Source organism: Anastrepha obliqua, chromosome 6 (assembly GCF_027943255.1).
Source record: "Anastrepha obliqua isolate idAnaObli1 chromosome 6, idAnaObli1_1.0, whole genome shotgun sequence".
Classification (NCBI taxonomy): Eukaryota; Metazoa; Arthropoda; class Insecta; order Diptera; family Tephritidae; genus Anastrepha; species Anastrepha obliqua.
The window spans coordinates 7146321-7166812 of NC_072897.1; the positions used below are offsets into that span (position 1 = coordinate 7146321).

Sequence of the window (20492 nt, forward strand, 5' to 3'; positions counted from 1 at the left end):
ACAGCGACCTTTCTCCTAAAACTCAGCAGAAAGGATCTGTAATCACAAGGTACAACGTCTGTGGTCAGCATATGGCTACCATGGGGGTCGTAGACAGCCCGATTTCCATATCCTGTCTAAAAAATGACGACACTGCAGAGCATTTTCTCTGTAGCTGTCTTGTATTTTCCAAAATCAGACTTATCATATTGGGTTGCGATGTACTGAGTATGGATAAAGTTCATACTCTTCCCCTTCCGGATCTCTTAAAATTCATCAATGAATCTAAGAGATTTGTGGAAGAGTGACTTCAAACTAATTTATCCGTCTTACCACCCACTTTTTATCTTTCCCATCTCTATTCTTTCCACTGAAATCTATCCGGGTGTAGTTCAATGGTCTACTGACTGAGTGCGTGGACTTGTCCAACCCTCCACAAATCTAATCTAATCTAATACCTGCCGATTGGAATTTAAGTGCGTTCTGCCCTGTCTCTTGGATTGTGTTGGACTAATATCAACTGATGTGAAATTTCTTTGAATTCGGACAACTCGTTTTTTTTTGTAAATCTTGTATGATTGAGCGCCGAAACTTTATCCAATCGTCTCCTCCATCCCTCATATCGGCTGAGTGCAATTCTGCAAACAGTTCAATGAACTCACCAAACTCTGCGTCGAGTCAAAATAACGTGCCTATAACTCTATATAACTATAATAAACAACAACAATTTTTGTTATATACGTGCGCCCATGTGCATTACACAGTACAGACGTGTTTTTAAAACGTTCTGTAAAAAAAATGCTTATAACAGCCTATATAAAGTATTTAAAACCAAATCGCTAATTAAATCGGTCGTGTTTCACCTTAAGTGCGATTGATTTATTATCTATATTTATATTATTAACAAAATCATCTGAGTAGGAGTCAAATCAACTAAAGTAAACCAAAAGTGCAAAACGATAAGTGTTCGACGTTCGCCGCGGACGCACTGTGTTCGCTCCGCTAGCAACGGGAATAACAACGCACGCACAATTTCCCCGCTTGCAAGTTGAATTAATGCAACCGAAATTGTCACTGTCTCGCAAGTGCAGTCAGAAGGAAAATTGCAAACCAACGAAAAAACTACTGATCGAACTGTGAGTACACCAAACACACAAGGCTCTACTCAATCAAAAGAATCAGAAAATGCGTGGTCGAACCAAAAACATATCTAAACAGATCATCAACCATAGTTCAAGCAGAAAAGCTCTCTCGCGAAAGCTCTACGAAAGCTCTAATTAATAACTGCCCAAGTGAGAGTAAAGCTAAACAGTTGATAATACAGACTGGGTTAGATCGCTACATGAGTAGTCAGTCAAAGCGTAAGCTAAGTCCGCAAAAGCAAACAGCTGATAAACAAAATGCAAAAATTATGAAAATTTATGAAGACGGCTCCCTACACCAGAACAAATTTGCTATACTAGATAACAGTGATGAAAACCCCAGGAGCAACAATACAGGCAGTAAATCTAAGCCGCCCTCAATATGCTTAAGGGAAAAAAATTCAAACATTCCTCTCAACAATTTAGCAAAGTTATTAGGTGCACACAACTTTCATGTAGTCTCTGATATGAAAGGCAAAATCCAAACTTATGAGAAAGCAAATTTTAGGAAGTTAGCAAATAATTTCTATTTGCTTAAGAAACAATTCTACCCATATCAACTTAAAAGCTGTAAGGGCCTTGTAGTAATTCTGAACGGAGTTGAACATAATGTAGATCCGTCCAAAGTAAACGTCGCGCTTGAAGAAGCGGGATTTGAAATAAACTCCATATTTAATATAAAAAACAGGAACAAAGTTCCGCATATATATATATATATATAATATATATATATGTAAGAAAGAAGATATTCCTTCTTTCGGTTGAATTTCATAACGTTTATTTATTCAGAACAATATAATTTACAAATGCAGTGTTTTTTAATTAAGAGTTATGAAAAATAAAGTATCGTTAGCGCACACGACTGATCACGACCGCTTCTTCCTCTTTAATGCCGGTTCGCCGGGGCTGCCTTTTTGATAGAGTTACCACCCTTCACACTCGGTCATCCTGATTAACATCTGACTCAGATGATTCATCTTCGTCGACTTCAAAGTGAGCCCATAGCTTTATGTTATCTACGCTGGTGGATGTAACCTGGGGACCTTTAAAGTCCGCTGCTTTTTCGACGTCGTATCTTCCGTTGCGTTTAACTCGTGTAATTTTGTACGGAGCGATGAATTTGTTGAACACTTTTTTGTTCGAAAATTGCGTGAATTTGATTGCAACTAAATCTCCGTGTTGATACCCATAACAACTTTTGCGTTTTTTGTCAAAATTTCTCTTATAAATTTCTTGTGCTCTCTGAATGTTGACACTCGCCTCTTCCCTCAACTTAGTACGTTCCTCTTGCAATGCAGTAATCAATTCTTCTTCCAACAGCTTTATAATCTCAGTAATCGATCCGGTTCTCATTCTTACTCCAAACATGGTCTCAAATGGTGTGAATTTCGTAGACGAGTGAACGTGTGCATTTATTGCTTTTTGCACCTGTGCTATATGTTTGTACCATTCGTTCGTTCGAAGATAACTTTGCTAGTATCGAGAGAATAACTCGGTTAACCCTCTCAATTTGTCCATTTCCCCTTGGAACCCCTGTTGTAATTTCAATGTGTTCAATATTGCTTGCTTTGCAAAAATCTTTAAATATATTTGCTACGAACGCCGGCCCCTTGTCGCTAACAATTAGCTGTGGATTTTCGATAGCTACAACCCATGATTCCATATGCTTAAGAACTTCATTAGCATCCGTAGACTTTGTTGGGAACAGCACACAAATTTGGAAAAACCATCAACAATAGCGAAAACATATTTATAATTTTTAGCAGTTGCATCTAAAATACCTAGATGGTCGACGTGTATAGTTTCAAGCGGAGAACCACCTTTATCAATGCAATGTAAAAATCGTCTTGTTTGCCTAACTTGTGATTATGAGTTATACAATCAACACAGTTGGCAATGTGCTCTTTAACTTTCTTTTCTAAATGTGGAATGAAAAAATCTTGACGTATGGCATGCATTTCATTGCACCCATATGCCCTACATCGTGCGCTTTTCTAATTATTTCTTTTTCCATACTTCTTGGAACTGCTAGTAAGTCTTGACCATTAATTTGTTTAAACAAGACCCCACCTTTCATTACATAATCTGCATACGGTTTTTGTTGAAGCACTGAAGCAACTGCCTGAAGATGGTCATCCTCTGGTTGCGCTTTACAAATACGCGCACGTATTTCTGACGTAACTAATATGACTGGAAAACGACTCAACCCATCTACATGCTTCATTCTATCGCCTGCACGATGCTCGATGTTGAAAACAAAATCCTGCAAATACATAAGCCATTGAACGACTTCACGTGGAATTTCTTTTTTGGATGCTGTTTGTTTAAAAGCGGCACTGTCGGTAATTAAATCAAATTCAAGGCCCATCAAATAGTGTCGTAGTCTTTTCGTGGCTAAATATGCTGCTTTTACGTCTAAAAAATAACTATGGAGCTTTTCCTCTTGAGGTGATGTCTTTCGACTCCAGAAAAACACTGGATGCCACTTACCATCATGTTGTTGCATTAACGTTGCGCCAAATCCAAACTTAGATGCGTCTACATGCAGTTGGGTTCTTGCATTTTGCTTGTATATTTTCAAAAGAGGCCATTTGGTTAATGATGCTTTCAATTCTTTAATTGCTTGCTGATGTTCAACGTCAATTTTAAATTCGACATCTTTTTTCAATAACTGTGTCAAAGGCTTAGCAATTGTAGCATACCCCTGAATAAATTTTCTAAAATAACCCATAATGCCTAGAAAAGCTTGCACCCCCTTTATGTTTTTAGGCACTGGAAAATTTTTGACAGCTTTGATTTTATCTGCTCCAGGCCAGATATTGCCATTTTCCACTTCATGGCCCAGAAAAATTTGCATTTTGACCATTTAATTTCAAGACCATAATTTTCAGCTTTCTGCAACACCTTTTTTACGTTCTTTAAACATTCGTCTGCTGTCCGTCCGAAAACCACAATATCGTCCACATATATTTCCATAGTGCCTTCGTTTATCAACTGTTGAAAAATTTATGTTACATACCTCACAAAAATCGCTGGTGAGTTACAAAAACCAAATGGAGCTTTGTTAAACTCATATAAACCCTCCTTGGTTACAAACGCAGCATATTTACGGCTACTTTCTTCCACGGGAACGTGAAAAAAATCCATTCTTAAGATCCATCACCGAAAAAAACTTGGCTGCCTGCATTTTTTCCAAAACTTCATCGATTATTGGTACCGGAAAACGATCTTTTAGCACGGCCGCATTCAGTTTGCGATAATCGATGCACATTCGGTAACTTCCATCTCTTTTCTTTGCCCAGACTACTTCACTTGCAACGTTTGAAGAAGATTCGCGGATCACGCCCTGCTGCAACCACTCATCCAACTGCCTTTTTACAACAGCTCGTTCCATAGCCGACAATCGAGTTGGATTTTCATTAAAAGCGATGTGTTCTTCTTTCGGAATTACTTTCAGCTGGATAGGATGCTGAGTCGTCGTCTTCGTAGGTTTGTAGCTTTGAATCAATTTATTAATTTCTTGTTTATACTGTGGCATAACATCTATATCAACTTCACCTTCAACGACGTTGTATAAACAATTGTATTTCTCTTCAGCCTTGGTGAAAAAATAGCCATTCGCATTAAATTCTAATTGAAATTTCTGAATAAAGTCGTAACCAATAATAACCTCAAAACTTATGTCTGCATCTGATACCACGAGTAAAGTGTGCTCTGTCTGCACGTCGTCAACTTTGACATCTGTTATAAGTGCGCCTTTTACTCTTGACAAAGTGTTGCCCAAACCAAATAATTTCGCTGCACTCTTCTGAAGAGCAATGTTACTGAAATAATATTTGTAGAAACATTCTCGCATGAGAGAAACGTCTGCTCCAGTGTCAATTAAACAAGTCGCGGCTTTGTTTCCTATCAGCATCTGCTTACTTCGTTTATTGTCTCCAACTATGCTCATCACTTAATTCTGCTTTGCACAATTTTTCACAATATGTCCACTTCCATTACATTTGAAGCATTTTGTTTCTGCTTTGCATTCTGCTCGTGCTTGCGCAGTCGAACCGCAGTTGAAACAATGTTGCCTACGCGTGTCGTAATTGATGTCGTTCTGCTTCTGCGTATTCCTCTCGTTCTGCTTCTTCATCTGAGTAGTGCTGCTCTGGTTTGGGGTCATCTGTTGTATTAAATCGTACCGCTCCCTAAATTCTTTGTACGTAGTTACGCCAAGAATGATAGAAAGAAGATTGCGCCCATCAGAGCGTACTTGACGTCACGTTTGCTGAGTTGTGCAGTATTGCCAACCATTTGCTCTTCGCAATAAATTTAGTGCTTTGTCTTACCGAAAATGCGAAAATTTTGAAGTTTCGTATTTGTTTCTTTTTTTTTAATTTAAAGCTACCAAAATTTTAGGTTAAAAAAAACTGTAAATTATACAAAAGAAGTTTAAAAAAGGCCACTCTGAGAAGATTTTAGTGCTAATGAAAATTTTTTTACTCTTATAAAATTTGATAATTTGAAAGTGCAAATTAATTTTTGGCTCCATTTAAGGTTATGCAAAAATATTAAATGTCCCTCTCTCAACTCTTCTTAAGATTGAAAACCTTTTTACACATTTTAAAAAGCCTTTGAATTTATTGAATGCGAATTAAAACCATAGAGGTGTAATCGTTTCTTCCGGTCATTAATCCTTAGTGAGACATTAAGAGTTGTATTCATTGTAAAAATAAACAACAAAATATCAGAAAATACTAAAGAAACCATACTGACATTTTTACAAAACGAGTACCTTATCTAGTTACATAACTTCAAATATAGCAAAAAAGTCGTTCCCTTAACAAAAGAGACTCGCTTAACAAAAAAAAAAACTCATAAATTAAATTGTACATAAGCATAACACATTTATTTAAAAAAAACGCACATTTTGTCACGCATACAAAGTTTTACAAAATTATAAACATGACATTTTAATTAGAAAAGCTAGAAAAATGTCATGAAGAAAGAACTAAAACTCCGAGGCAAAAAATAATAAAAATAACAAAAAAAAAATGCTAAATCAAGTTACGAAAATGGTAATTTGGCCATACTGGAGCTAAAATCACGTAACTAGTTGTCAAATTCGCTGAGCGCAAAGTAACGGGACCACGATAGGCGCCACCTCATTATTCTTTCCATCATGTAGTTGCGCTGTACAAAGGGTATTTTAAATCGTCGCGCATTCTCAATCCATTGACGATGTAGCGAATCACTGCTTGCTCTTCAATTGAACCTAAGGCTGCCAGCTTTCACATTTCAAGTACATATTGGTGAAAATTTTCGTCATCTCTTTTACGCCTTTTAGTAAGCTTCTGATGAATGTCAATGCTGCTGAGTTGCTCGTCGAATTCTTCCACTAACGCTTTGCATAGATTTTCGTAGTTTGCCACGCTTATTGTTTCAAGGAATAATTTTGCCGTCCCTGTCATTTTATTTCTTGCGTTTAGGTATTTTTGCTTGTCGGTCAATTCGTATGCGTCCGCGTTCTCGTTAAAGTTTCTTAGCCAATTTCTGATAGGAATTGAAATACCATCATACTCTGGCACTATTTTGGCAAAACTTTCAATTGAAACACTCTTATTGGAATCAATGTATTTTAGCAATTCACGAAGTTCAAGCGATAAATAGTTCAACGCGCCGCCGTTTGCACTCGTTTGGTTTTTTCCTTCGCGTATGCCTGCTGCACTTTCTGGCCATTGCACTTCCTCAACTTCCATATATTGGGCTACTTGTTCTGCCTCTTTTTTCTTTTTTTCTGATTTGGACATTTTTATTGTTCAACTTTTGTCTTTAACTTTGGGATCGACTTTCAACTGCTAAATTTCACTTACAACTGTCTGATTTTTTCCTTTCAACTTATACAATTTTCTGTTTTTCAACTGTTCAACTTTTTTCTAACTGTTCAACTTTTCTTCATCACATTTTCATATAAATATTATAATGTCTCGGCTATTCCACTTTCTTTACATCACGCACGTGATTTCTTACATTGATAATAAGTTCGGCGGTTGAGCCCCCATGTAAGAAAGAAGATATTTCTTCTTTCGGTTGAGTTTCATAACGTTTATTTATTCAGAACAATATATTTTACAAAAGCAGTGTTTTTTAATTAAGAGTTATGAAAAATAAAGTATCGTTAGCGCACACGACTGATCACGACCGCTTCTTCCTCTTTAATGCCGGTTCGCCGGGGCTGCCTTTTGGATAGAGTTACCACCCTTCACATATATATATATATATATATATATATATATATAATTGGTGCTTACACCCGTTTGGGTATTTGGCCGAGCTCCTCCTCCTAGGTTTTCCATTGTCTGTCGAGGGGGACCGCTATTAGAATTCCGCTTTAGACCGCTATTTCTGAATTCCGAATGGTAGTCACGCACCAACCCGCTCGGCTACGGTGGCCACGTTATCTACTGCATCGTAAAATTACAAACTGCCAGGAGTTTGGATACACTCGTAGCTACTGTACTTTACCGAGCATTTGTGTGATATGCGGTGACTTACATTCCACATCCATGTGTAGCAAACCAAAACCAGATGCAAGTGTTAAAAAAATGTAGTAATTGTTGTGAAAACCACACTGGTAATTATAGGAGGAGTCCTTTACTTTTGTCGATAAAACAAAAATAATTGCTGTCAAATAGAAGACCTGTCCCTTCTACATCGGTAACAAATGTAAACTCTTTTAGTCATCAACCATCAATAACACAACCACAAATCCAATTATATGCAAACGTCTTAAAGGCCAGCCCAGATGTGGAAACAAGTAACATGAAAAATGGCGGTATAGAGACTATGCTTTAAACACTCGTGCAAACTCTCAAGCAATTTATGGTTGGACTGCAAAGCATGGCACAGAATTTGGTTAAAAATCAAACCATTTTAATGCAAACTCTTTTAAATAAACCATAATGCACAAAAGCAAAATGTGTCATTGGAACACTAACGGTCTCGCTAAGCATAAGCTCGCAGTCTATAATTTTCTATTATCAAACAACATTGACATTATGCTTACATCCGAAATTCAACTTACAGAGTAAACATTATTTTAGAATTCGGGAATATTTTTTCTATGATACCAAACATCCTAGAAATACTGGTCGTAGTGGCACAGCAATCTTAATAACATACCTCTAAAACACTTTATATTAGAAGGTTTTAGAAAAGAATATATTCAGTCCACTATTATTCAACTGGAAGAATTTTCTGATATGATAACTATCGGCGCTGTGTACTGCCCACCTTCTCACATTATAACCGAGCAATAGCTCAAGGTTTTTTTGCCAAATTCGGGCCAAAGTTTGTAGCTGCAGATGACTTCAATGCTAAATACCACTACTGGGGTTCTAGACCAGTCAACCTAGAAGGAGAAAACTTTCTAGCCCAAGGCCATTTTAAGCCCATCTTTCGCAGCGTGCTTCTGTTGGATTTGTATACATTTTAATATAAAATGGGTTTGTGTTCATTTTCGTGAAAAATGGCACCAATCTATGGGAGCTTGTTAACATCGAGACAATTTGATTGGCTGCCGGCACATGAATGAAACAAACGAATTACAGTTGAAACATAATCTCCATGAAACACGCAGTGAAACAGTTGGCAGTTCTCTCAAACCCAAAACCCGCAAACCATGAGTTTATCTTAGGTGGGAACATATTATTAGGGCAGATAATGCACGAGTTCCATCAGTAATGAGTACGGTGTTTGGCAATAGTCATCTGTCGCTCTACATCCTGAGTTGTGTTTTTTGCACTCTATGCTCAATGACAAAGATAAAGATATTTCTGTGCTTGCGATGGAATAAAAAAATCTGCGCTGTATTATTAGTGATCCAATTTCGGTTACCAACAATAACACTGACACTTTGATTTAGAAATCAAGGCTGTGATCTTCAGTTCCCACTTTATTTACTTCGCTTGATGTTAGTTTGGCTGTGCAACCCTCGGATGGCTGTGCCGTCTCCTGGCACTCGTATGTGTAACGCTGTTAACTTTAATATGGTTAGATTGCTGCTGTCAATGCTTGTCGATACCCTTACGATTGCCTACACCTGTTGAAGCTGATTCGAAATCTGCTATTACTGAATGGACTGCGAAAATGAAATTCTTGCAAGTGTTGCTGAGGCGCCGCATATGCTACGCTTAAAAGCATACTCAACTGACAGATTAAAAAAAAATCTATTTTAAATTGGGCGGATCTGAACGTTTTTATATGTAATATGGTTTTGAATCCAGATTTTTGGCCCACGGATGTTACAAGATTTTCCAAAAGATGATGCGCCTCAACCAGTTACTTCAATGCCTCTTCATCGGTTAAATCTTATACAAATCAACTCAAAACCTATTTTGCAAATGTATCCGGTACTAGCACGAGGTCGAAATACTTCTTTAATATGAGTTCAGGATTGGATTTTGATTTGAGACTCTGATTGAGACCTGGGCAAATGTTGATTTCTTTGACAGCGAATACTTTGACTCCAACCTGTACAATGGTTTTCTAAAGGCAGCCTGTGTGTGGAAATGAATTTGCTTCTATAGACTGGGGGTCCTTATTTACTAATATGACTTTGATCAACATTAAACGTGTTTAAAATTAGGACTCAAACAATTGAAAATAAAGTATGAAATACAAACATCATTGAACATTCTTTTATAGAATTCTTGGGTTCAATAGGGAATTACAGAGTGAATAAGTTCGAAAATTTTAATCCGATATTAAATTAAGTCCCAAATCTTTTTGACGCTTAGTTAAATCCAAAAAAATGTGGTCAAGTATTCGCTCTGAAGTCTACTACATCGTCCTAGTCTATGCGTCGTCCTGCTTAATCTTTGATTTTTTTTGATTTTTTTAGTTCTAACTTCGTTCCATTGTCTGAACCCCTTGAAGACTCTATCTATTCCTGCTTTCACGTACCAAATTAATTTTGGACGAATTTCTTTATCACTTGATGGTGTGCTGAATGCTATTATACACATTAGGTCGACTACGTAAACCGATGTTGATGGTTTATCTTCATTCATTTCTAAAAATTTGTTCCGCCCTTGGTTTACTCACTCATTTTAATAGATATATGGAAATGGGTGTGTTTATCAATCCACGTAAACAAGCCATGAAATTAACCAAGTTACTAACTCATCTATGGGCATAAAACGACCGACGGTTTGTTTACTTATGTACACCGGAGGTTACGGTAATCCCCAATTTTTAATTTCTTGCTGTATAGATAAGTGTTTTTAAGACACTGTCAAAATTAGAATTAAAAAAATAAATAGGGATTCGTGATAGAACAAGAAATTCGCGTACAAATATGTATTAATTCTTATTGGTGAACCCTTTATTTAAAAATCGTGTAAAAAAATACCGTGTCAAACAAGAGCTGGGTGTATATGTGATATATGTATGTATGTATGCTAGGACTTAAAGTGAATATATATACATACATATAGGGTGCGCCATCTTTTATGTCGATCCATCCGATCGACTTCAACATACATGTTTTCGATACGTCAATTCAGTACAATTTCATGCATCGCTTTACACCGAAACAACCGAAATCGACGCTATAAAACCCGAATCGCAGAAAAAAGATCGCAATTTGTGATTCTTAATAAAGATGGCGACTTGATTGATATTGTATTCAAAAAATAGTTTTAATAAATTGTAAATAACCAAACCAAATAAAAATACCTCACTTATACAAATCAGTTGTTTTTTTTTCACAGTTATTCAATGTCTTCATACCGACATAAAAGATGGTGCACAGAAATATTTGCCAATATTTGGTGAAACTTGTCATGTCGAGTATTCAGTCAAAGCGTAAGCAGAGAACGTAAATACATATATAGAGAATTATCACGAACGAATGGGCAGATTATATGTCAAACCCTAATAAGACGCGTCTAAGGAATTTCTATTATTTCAACACGACTGGGGGAAAGTGAACATATTAGAGTTAACATAGCTGAGCGTTGCTTGGTTGGTTAGAGTGGTGATTCTTCCAGAATCCAACTAGCACTTCCGCGCCATTTTGTTGCCATATCCTCGTTACCAACTTGCTTACCAGTTATTTACGGTATGCCTATATGCAGTGTGTGCGGTTCAGGAACCTTATCAGGTTGTTAACATCTAAGCCAGGCAGCTGTTCCAGACTCTCGAATAGCGGTTTACCCAGGGTTAACATTCTGCCCTTCCATAGGGCAGGGCATTCGCAGAGGAAATGGAAGATTGTTTCCTTTTGCTCCGGTTGTTTACAACTGTGACAGTATGTGTTGTGAGGGATGCCCATTTCGGCTGCTTGTTCTCCCACAGATCAAAAGCCCGTTATTACTGCTTTTCAATGTTGACGATTGGTTAAGGTTGTAGGTGGACCATAACATTCTGCTTACTTTGCATTTCGTCTGGTCTCTCCATCTGCTATCTGCGATTCGGAGGAATTTTATGGATGTTGTATTCTTGACTGCTTAGGGTAACTTTGAGGTTTTCAATCAAGGTGGAAAGGCTATTCTTACAGTCAGGAGACCCCTTTTAACTTGCTTACAGTGCTTATATCTTTTCACACGAATTAAAAAGATTCGTTTTTTTTCTTATGTTTATTTAATCAAAGTTTATTTAAAACTAGGTATATATCTATACTAATATTATAAAGAGGAAAACTTTGTTTGTTTGTTTGTTTGTTTGGTTGTAATGAATAGGCGTAAAAACTACTGGACCGATTTTAAAAATTCTTTCACCATTCGAAAGCTACATCATCCACAAGTAACATGGATTATATTTTATTTTGGAAATAGGGCTCGAGATATAGGTCAAAACGTGGACCCGGGTAACCTTCGGATGTGTATGTACAATATGGGTATCAAATGAAAGCTGTTGGTAAATGCTTTAGTCCAGAGTATTTTTCATGCCGCTCCGTGACTAGGGTCTCGAGATAGAGACCAAAACGTGGACCCTAGAATGTGTTTGTACAATATGGATATCAAATTGAAGGTGTTGGTGAATGCTTTAGTACAGAGTATTTTTCATGCCGCTCCGTGACTGGGGTCTCGAGATATAGGTCAAAACGTGGACCCGGGTAACCTTTGGTTGTGTATGTAAAATGTGATACCTATTGATGACTAGGGTCTGGAAATATATGCCAAAACGTGGACCCGCCATGTCTTTGCACCGAATTAAACCAAACTTACACACATTGTTAAGTAGGTATTGAAGATGATTTCCGTATAGTTTGAATACCTATTGGTAGATAGGGTCTCGAGATATAGGTCAAAACGTGGACCCGGGTAACCTTCGGACGTGTATGTACAATATGGGTATCAAATGAAAGCTGTGGGTGAATGCTTTATTACAGAGTATTTTTCATGCCGCTCCGTGACTGGGGTCTCGAGATATAGGTCAAAACGTGGACCCGGGTAACCTTTGGTTGTGTATGTACAATATGGGTATCAAATGAAAGCTGTTGATAAGTGCTTTAATACGGGGTAATTTTCATACCTATTGATGACTAGGGTCTGGAAATATATGCCAAAACGTGGACCCGTCGTGTCTTTGCACCGAATTAAACCAAACTTACGCACATTGTTAAGTAAGTATCGAAAATGGGTTTCGTAAAGTTTGGTTGTAATTCGGAGCACTGGCAACGGGTACAGCGTTCTTTTGAACCAGCCATAATGTCGCTTACTTTTTTAACGCTTGGGGCGGAACTGAACTGTCAAATTGACAGTGTCAATATTTCTTTCTGATTTGGATGCCATAAGGAAAAAACGTAAGTGCAACATGTAAAAATTGTTTGTGAATTTTTTTGGAGTGGATTTTGGAACAGTGAATAATTTCTTACGAAATTTGAGAATTTAATGTGAAATCCGAATGAAATTATGTGTTCGTGGAAAAAACCATTTTTTTCGTTTTTTTTTTTTGATAAATATAAATGGATAATGGTTAAAAAAGCTCCAATGCTTAATAAAACATATAAATTGAAACGAAAAATTCATGGATGATCAGGAAAAAAGACGATTGTTTATTCATATGCATTGATTTGAAATTTAAAAACAATCTTCTTTTTTCCTGATTTTCAATTTATCTATACTAATATTATAAAGAGGAAAACTTTGTTTGTTTGTTTGTGTTGATGACGGCAGTGTGACGCGGCTAAATTCCCTTTTAGCAAGCCCTGGTGCAGTACAAAAGACTCCGTTCGTTTAAATTTTAGAAAGGCTGAAAACTTTATTTAACAGCAATAAGTTTACAATTAATAAGTGAAAATATTGTATGTGTCTTACAATTGTTTTTATGCGCGTCCATGCGCTTTCGTCAACGGCTAGAATTGAAAAGAAAGCTTGCTTCTCTTTGACAGTTAAGCTTGCTTCTCTTCGCCAGCTGTTGATTGGCGACTGAGAAAACAGAGAGGTGAAAAATGCGAAACGGGTTGCCAAAGTAACCTTTCGCAACACCCCCCTTCGTAAATCTTATGCGGTTTTATGCATAACGTTTACCCCACGTTTTTCAACCTCGACGTCCAATTTCGCCAACTTTACTATCGGTCGTGTACATAATCCATTTACTGTCTTGACTACTGCGCTACGAGCTTGGCCATCTTTACCAAAATTCATATCTATTACTACTCCTTTCGGCCACGAATTTCTCTTGGAGTTTTCGTCTACGATGACCACCACGTCGTTCAATTTGATTGAGTTTGCTGGTGGCTGATACCACTTTGCACGTCTGGTAAGACAGGGGAGGTACTCCTTAACCCAGCGTCTCCAAAATTGGTCAGCCAACTGGCTAGAAATTTTAAAGTTTTGCCGTAGAGCCGATCCAGAGTTGGTATTATCTGTTAGTTCTCGAATACCACTAGAGTGTCCCGTCAGAAAGTGGTTTGGCGTAAGAGCTTCATCTTCGGCTGAATCAAGCGGCACGTACGTCAGTGGCCTTGAATTTAAAATGTTTTCGATATCGGCTAGAACGGCTCTTAACACCTCCTCTCGCATACCGGAATCTGGTAGAATGTCCATTAGAATCGATTTCGTAGAACGTATCATGCGCTCCCATGACCCTCCCATATGTGGTGAAGCGGGGGGAATAAAAATCCATTCAATTTCAGGGTATTTCCTTTCTATATCATCCGACGATATTCTTTCAATTTCTTTTACTAGAAGTACACTAGCACCGCGAAAATTGGTGCCGTTGTCCGATATAATTCGCTTCGGTACTCCACGGCGACTCACAAATTGTTTAAAAATCAGCAAAAACGACTCGGTAGATAAAGTAGGTGAGATTTCAATGTGAACTGCGCGGGTGGTAAGGCATGTGAATAAAGCACCCCACCGCTTTTCACGCCTGCGGCCAATTACAACGTCCATTGGTCCGAAATAGTCAACCCCTGTAAAGGTGAACGGCCTGGTAAAAGGTGACACACGTTCCATTGGCAGATCTCCCATTTGAGGAGGTTGTGGAGAAGCCCTACGGTTCCGGCAGGTTTGACATTTTGCAGCACATTCTTTTACCAGCCTTCTTAAGGCGGAGATGCAGAACCTTTGCCTCATCTCGTTGACGACGATCTCGTTGTGATGGTGGTGAAATTTCCTGTGATAGAAGTCGACGAGTAGTCGCGTTACGTCGTGCTTGCGTGGCAGGATTATTGGACGCTTGACATTAATGGCAACACACTCAGCAGCATCAATTCTACCTTTTACTCGCAGCAGACCAATCTGGTCTAAGTATGGGGAGAACTTGAAAAGAAAAGATTTTCGATTAATTTCCTCACCATTACGCAGACGACAAATCTCTTCATGGAACACCTCGCTTTGACAATTAAGCATAATTGCAAGCTCTGCTGTCTCTATGTTGTCTGGGTTGAGTAGCTTTTGAAGAAACTGAGAACGTGGCTTTCCCTTCGTAACCAATCGTAGAAAACGTAAAACAAATCGATGCGCACTGCGAAGCTTCTCCCATGTACTAAATCTTTTTACATCCGGGGTTATTTCTGCGTTCGTACCCAATGAGTTGTTAGCAAAATCCATATGCTGTAGAACCTCAACTGTCTCTTCGTCATCATCTGGAAATTGTATAATTGGCCAGCTTGATTCTCGTTCTAGTAGGAATTTAGGTCCACTGAACCAGCGTTGGTTGTCGTCGAATTCTCGGTTGCTGCTCCATTTAGTGCCTTCGTCCGCAATATTCTCACCAGATGGCAGCCACCGCCATTCCCTAATAGCAGAACTCTCGAGGATCTCTCCGATTCTCAGCGCTACGAATTGATGGTATTTTCTTGTGCTCGATCGCAGCCAAAACAACACATTTTTGGAGTCTGTCCAGAATACTCTGCGATTTACTGTAATGGACAGTTCATAGCTAAGAACATTTGCCAGCCTAAGTCCCAAAACAGCAGCTAACAGCTCCTGCCTGGGTATGGAAGTGGGCTTCAATGGCGCAACGCGAGTTTTCGAAGCCAAAAGTGAACAAGATATTTGCGAACCTACTTCTGACAGGATGTAGGCCACCGCAGCGTAGGCTTTTATGCTTGCATCTACAGAAATGTGCAACTGATTATTTTGGTTTTCGCAGGCAAGTGAAAGGCAACGGGGAATTTTAATGCCGTTGATCGCAGGAATGCGTTTTACCCAACGAAACCAGTTGCACCGTTCTTCTTCTTTAATCGGTTCATCCCAACCTACTCCGGAGCGCCAGACATCTTGTAAAATAATTTTTGCCTGTACAATGACAAAACCGAGAACACCCATAAGATCGAAAATCGTCATTATTGTGCGCAAAATTTGTCGCTTCGACACGATCGTATTTTCATTAAAAACTTCCTTTGGAAAATTTTCAATGTATGTTAACTCATCCGAAACTGGCAGCCACCACATCCCTAGTACCTTCTCTATAACGGCTTCTGGCTCTTCAAAACATTTGGCGGCTGGAACGTCGTCAGCATCTAATGAAAATAGTACGTGTTTGGAATTAGATTTCCAGTTTCTCATTTGGAATACGCCCTCCTGATGAACCCAACGAACTTTAGTTGCTAGACGAGCCAATTCATTTTCAGAGTCTGCACTCTGAAGGCAATCGTCAACAAATGTGTTACTAACGATGGCCCGTTCGGCGTCGGGATGAAGATCAGCAAATCGGTGAGCGTTACGATTTTTTATGTAGTTCGCCAAGGAAGGCGAGCACGAAGCGCCGAATGTCATAACCCTCATCACGTAGATATCATAGTCGCGAGACGAGCCATCGTTTCGCCACAACAATTTTTGCGCCACTTGATCTTCTTTTATAATTTTAATCTGGTGGAACATTTCGCGTATATCTCCACAAACTGCGAAACGTCGTTCGCGAAATCGGAGCAGTACCCCCAGTAGAGACTTTAGTAGATCGGGCCCTTTCAGCAACGTATCATTGAGCCCGACACCCTTTACCCTTGCTGCAGCATCCCAAACCAATCGAGTTTTCTTTTTATTGGCATTTAGAACAGTAAATATAGGGAGATACCAAGACCTAGCGCTATATTTTATTTCGTTTTTGTTCAACTTACGTACGTACCCTTTTTCTCATAATCATGTATTTTGTTTATAAGAAATTGACGAATTGACGAATCACGCTTCATTTTGCTTTCTAAGCACGAGAGTCGCCGGATTGCCATAGGTAGCGAATCGGGAAGCTCGACAGCTTCGTGCTTCCAAAGTAACCCGGTTTCCCATCTCTTTTCAGCGGAGATAAAGCGCGTGGTCTTTTCCATGATTTGAAGAGCGCGTTCATCATCTTTAGATATCAACGGCTTAATTGGTGCATATGATCCGATGGCATCAATAGAAAAATATGTTTTCAGTTGCTGGTCCATACGAGCGCCTCTGGTTGCATCACATTCGCAGGTATGCAATATTCTCGGTTGTTCAGCGCAGTTAGTTTTATCGCGCCCATATACACTCCATCCTAGTCGGCACTTTGCGGCAATAAGGTTGGATCCCCTATCTTCTCTTATTTCGATAGGGATTCCTATTTTAGCGTTATCCAAACCTATCAATATTCGCGCTCTTGCTTTATTATAGGGTCGAATCGGCAGACCCTTAATGTGTGCGTGCTTACTAATCGTAGAGCTGAACAGCGACTGCTGAGGAAGTAGTAGATTAGCAACGGTTCGAACGTTTCGAAGCCTGTATTTTTGAGAGGGTAATGTAATCGGTGAAACACAGAGACTAACAAATTTGGAATTTGCCTCATTTTGAGTAATTTCGCCCGTTCAACGCAAGCATAACGATTCAACTGGCCCATCTAAATCAAGCTCGTTCGCCAATTGAGACTCAATTAGCGTACAGGAGGCTCCTTCGTCGATAAGGGCGAATGTACGTATTGCTTTGGTACCACTATGTAAAATAACCTCCACATACCTGAAAAGCGCCCTTTGCGTTTCTTTATCAGCTGCTGTGCCCAACTCGTGGTATAATGTTGCTTGTTGTTGTTTTCCAATCGCCAACGAAGTTCCATTGTGAAGCAGTGGATGGTGAGCCATTCTACAATCATCTACCCCACAGCACCTTTTCGAATTACATCGACGAATGAAATGACTTTTGAAGCAGCGTAAACAGAGTTTATTTTCCCGTACAAATTTCCATCTGTCACTTTGCGATAGGGCACGAAACTCATAGCAATCGGACAGCGTATGGCTCGCACCGCATTTCAGGCAATTCATCGACTTTTCACTCTGCTCGTTATTTTTCGCAACCACATCGTGAATCATTATTATGCCCTTTAGTAATCCGCGATTTCCCTTTTTTGCTTCGACGTTGCTATTACACGATGCTATCGCCGATATCTGGATGGAAGTGACCTGGCTAGCGCACATGGCTAGACCGAAAAGCCAATCATCGAATGCAGCAATGTCAGCGCGTCTCAGGGACATACATTGCTGGCCCCAACTCAACCTTTGGTTACATGGCAGTTTAGCTACCAGCTCGTTTAATAGCACTGGATCATTTAGATAATCGTTTAGACCTACCGACTGCATTGTAGCGCGATAATTTTGTACCGCTAATGAAAATGTTACTAAGGTTTCTAATTTGTCTGGCTTTACAGATGGTTCCTCCCTTAACCTACGCAGCATTACTTGGTGAATTACGTCTGGTCTACCATACAGCATGCGGAGTGTATTAATGGCCAATCCAACCGTAGACGGCACCATAAGCCTACCACGAACTGCCTCTAATGCTTCTGCAACCTAATAAGGTTTTGTTGGTCCATGAATCCGCACCGTATGGTAGACTGCTCGTAGTTAGTAATAAATACGGGCCAGTCTTCAGGTCTACCTGTAAAGGTTGGCAGATCTTTCGAAAGCACTTGACGACTAGCTATATGTGCCGCAATCAAATTTAGGTCGGCTGTCGTAGAGTAACTATACGGATTAGTAACGGTCGGATACCCTCCACAAGGCATATTTAGGTTAGGGTTAACATTTGGGTGTGAAAATCCTGAAGCAACCGATGTTGGCAAACTGTGGAAATTGTGCATTGATGTATATGCAGAAAAGGGTTGAGATGAAGATATAGCTGAGACTGTATTGCTGTTCGTAGTCGAAGTATACGGAAATGTCATCACGTTAGCAAGGTTAGGGACGACATTGAACGAGGTCGATGGAATGTGTGTTCCCGTTATACCTGCAGTGTGGTTGCATTGCAGTTCTATAGGTTGTGGAACGCCACATGCGTATGGCTGTGCTGTACTGTAGAAGTGTGTAGTCCTAATCCCGGAGGTGCCTGAAGTGCAGAGGGGTGCAAATGGTACAGTTTGACGAACAGGTGTAGATGCGTGTCGATCAGGCGCGGTGTCGGCAGTAGGCGTTTCGGTGCCAATTGTCACAGCATGGCCAGTTTTGTCAGCCTCATCTAATAAACCCTCGACTGCGCTTATTGTATCAGCATCCGCGTTTCCCCTTGGCGATGCAGCTTTAGAAACATTCTCCATTTTTACCGCTTATTAAACGAAAATTTCTTTAAAAGTTAATTTTTTCAGAATGTTGATGACGGCAGTGTGACGCGGCTAAATTCCCTTTTAGCAAGCCCTGGTGCAGTACAAAAGACTCCGTTCGTTTAAATTTTAGAAAGGCTGAAAACTTTATTTAACATCAATAAGTTTACAATTAATAAGTGAAAATATTGTATGTGTCTTACAATTGTTTTTATGCGCGTCCATGCGCTTTCGTCAACGGCTAGAATTGAAAAGAAAGCTTGCTTCTCTTTGACAGTTAAGCTTGCTTCTCTTCGCCAGCTGTTGATTGGCGAGTGAGAAAACAGAGAGGTGAAAAATGCGAAACGGGTTGCCAAAGTAACCTTTCGCAACAGTTTGGTTGTAATGAATAGGCTCAAAAACTACTGGACCGATTTTAAAAATTCTTTCACCATTCGAAAGCTACATCATCCACAAGTAACATGGGTTATATTTTATTTTGGAAATAGGGCTCGAGATATAGGTCAAAACGTGGACCCGGGTAACCTTCGGATGTGTATGTACAATATGGGTATCAAATGAAAGCTGTTGGTAAATGCTTTAGTCCAGAGTATTTTTCATGCCGCTCCGTGACTAGGGTCTCGAGATAGAGACCAAAACGTGGACCCTAGGATGTGTTTGTACAATATGGATATCAAATTGAAGCTGTTGGTGAATGCTTTAGTACAGAGTATTTTTCATGCCGCTCCGTAACTGGAGTCTCGAGATATAGGTCAAAACGTGGACCCGGGTAACCTTTGGTTGTGTATGTACAATATGGGTATCAAATGAAAGCTGTTGATAAGTGCTTTAATACGGGGTAATTTTCATACCTATTGATGACTAGGGTCTGGAAATATATGCCATAACGTGGACCCGCCGTGTCTTGCACCGAATTAAACCAAACTTACACACATTGTTAAGGAGGTATTGAAGATGGTTTCCGTATAGTTTGGATACCTATTGGTAGATAGGGTCTCGAGATGTAGGTCAAAACGTGGACCCGGGTAACCTTCGGACGTGTATGTACAATATGGGTATCAAATGAAAGCTGTGGGTGAATGCTTTATTACAGAGTATTTTTCATGCCGCTCCGTGACTGGGGTCTAGAGATATAGGTCAAAACGTGGACCCGGGTAACCTTTGGTTGTGTATGTACAATATGGGTATCAAATGAAAGCTGTGGGTGAATGCTTTATTACAGAGTATTTTTCATGCCGCTCCGTGACTGGGGTCTAGAGATATAGGTCAAAACGTGGACCCGGGTAACCTTTGGTTGTGTATGTACAATATGGGTATCAAATGAAAGCCGTGGGTGAATGCTTTATTACAGAGTATTTTTCATGCCGCTCCGTGACTGGGGTCTCG

General features: G+C 39.4%; 1 protein-coding gene across 1 annotated transcript; it reads right to left on the minus strand.

The window, feature by feature from the left end:
* Positions 1–4233: 4233 nt before the first annotated feature.
* LOC129250069 (uncharacterized) lies at positions 4234–16752 on the minus strand. Its single transcript, XM_054889714.1, has 4 exons — positions 16681–16752; positions 13643–16597; positions 13430–13540; positions 4234–4929 (listed from the first exon to the last, which is right to left on the minus strand). The coding sequence occupies exons 1-4, from the start codon at positions 16750–16752 to the stop codon at positions 4234–4236; spliced, it is 3834 nt and encodes a 1277-aa protein (XP_054745689.1).
* Positions 16753–20492: the final 3740 nt, after the last annotated feature.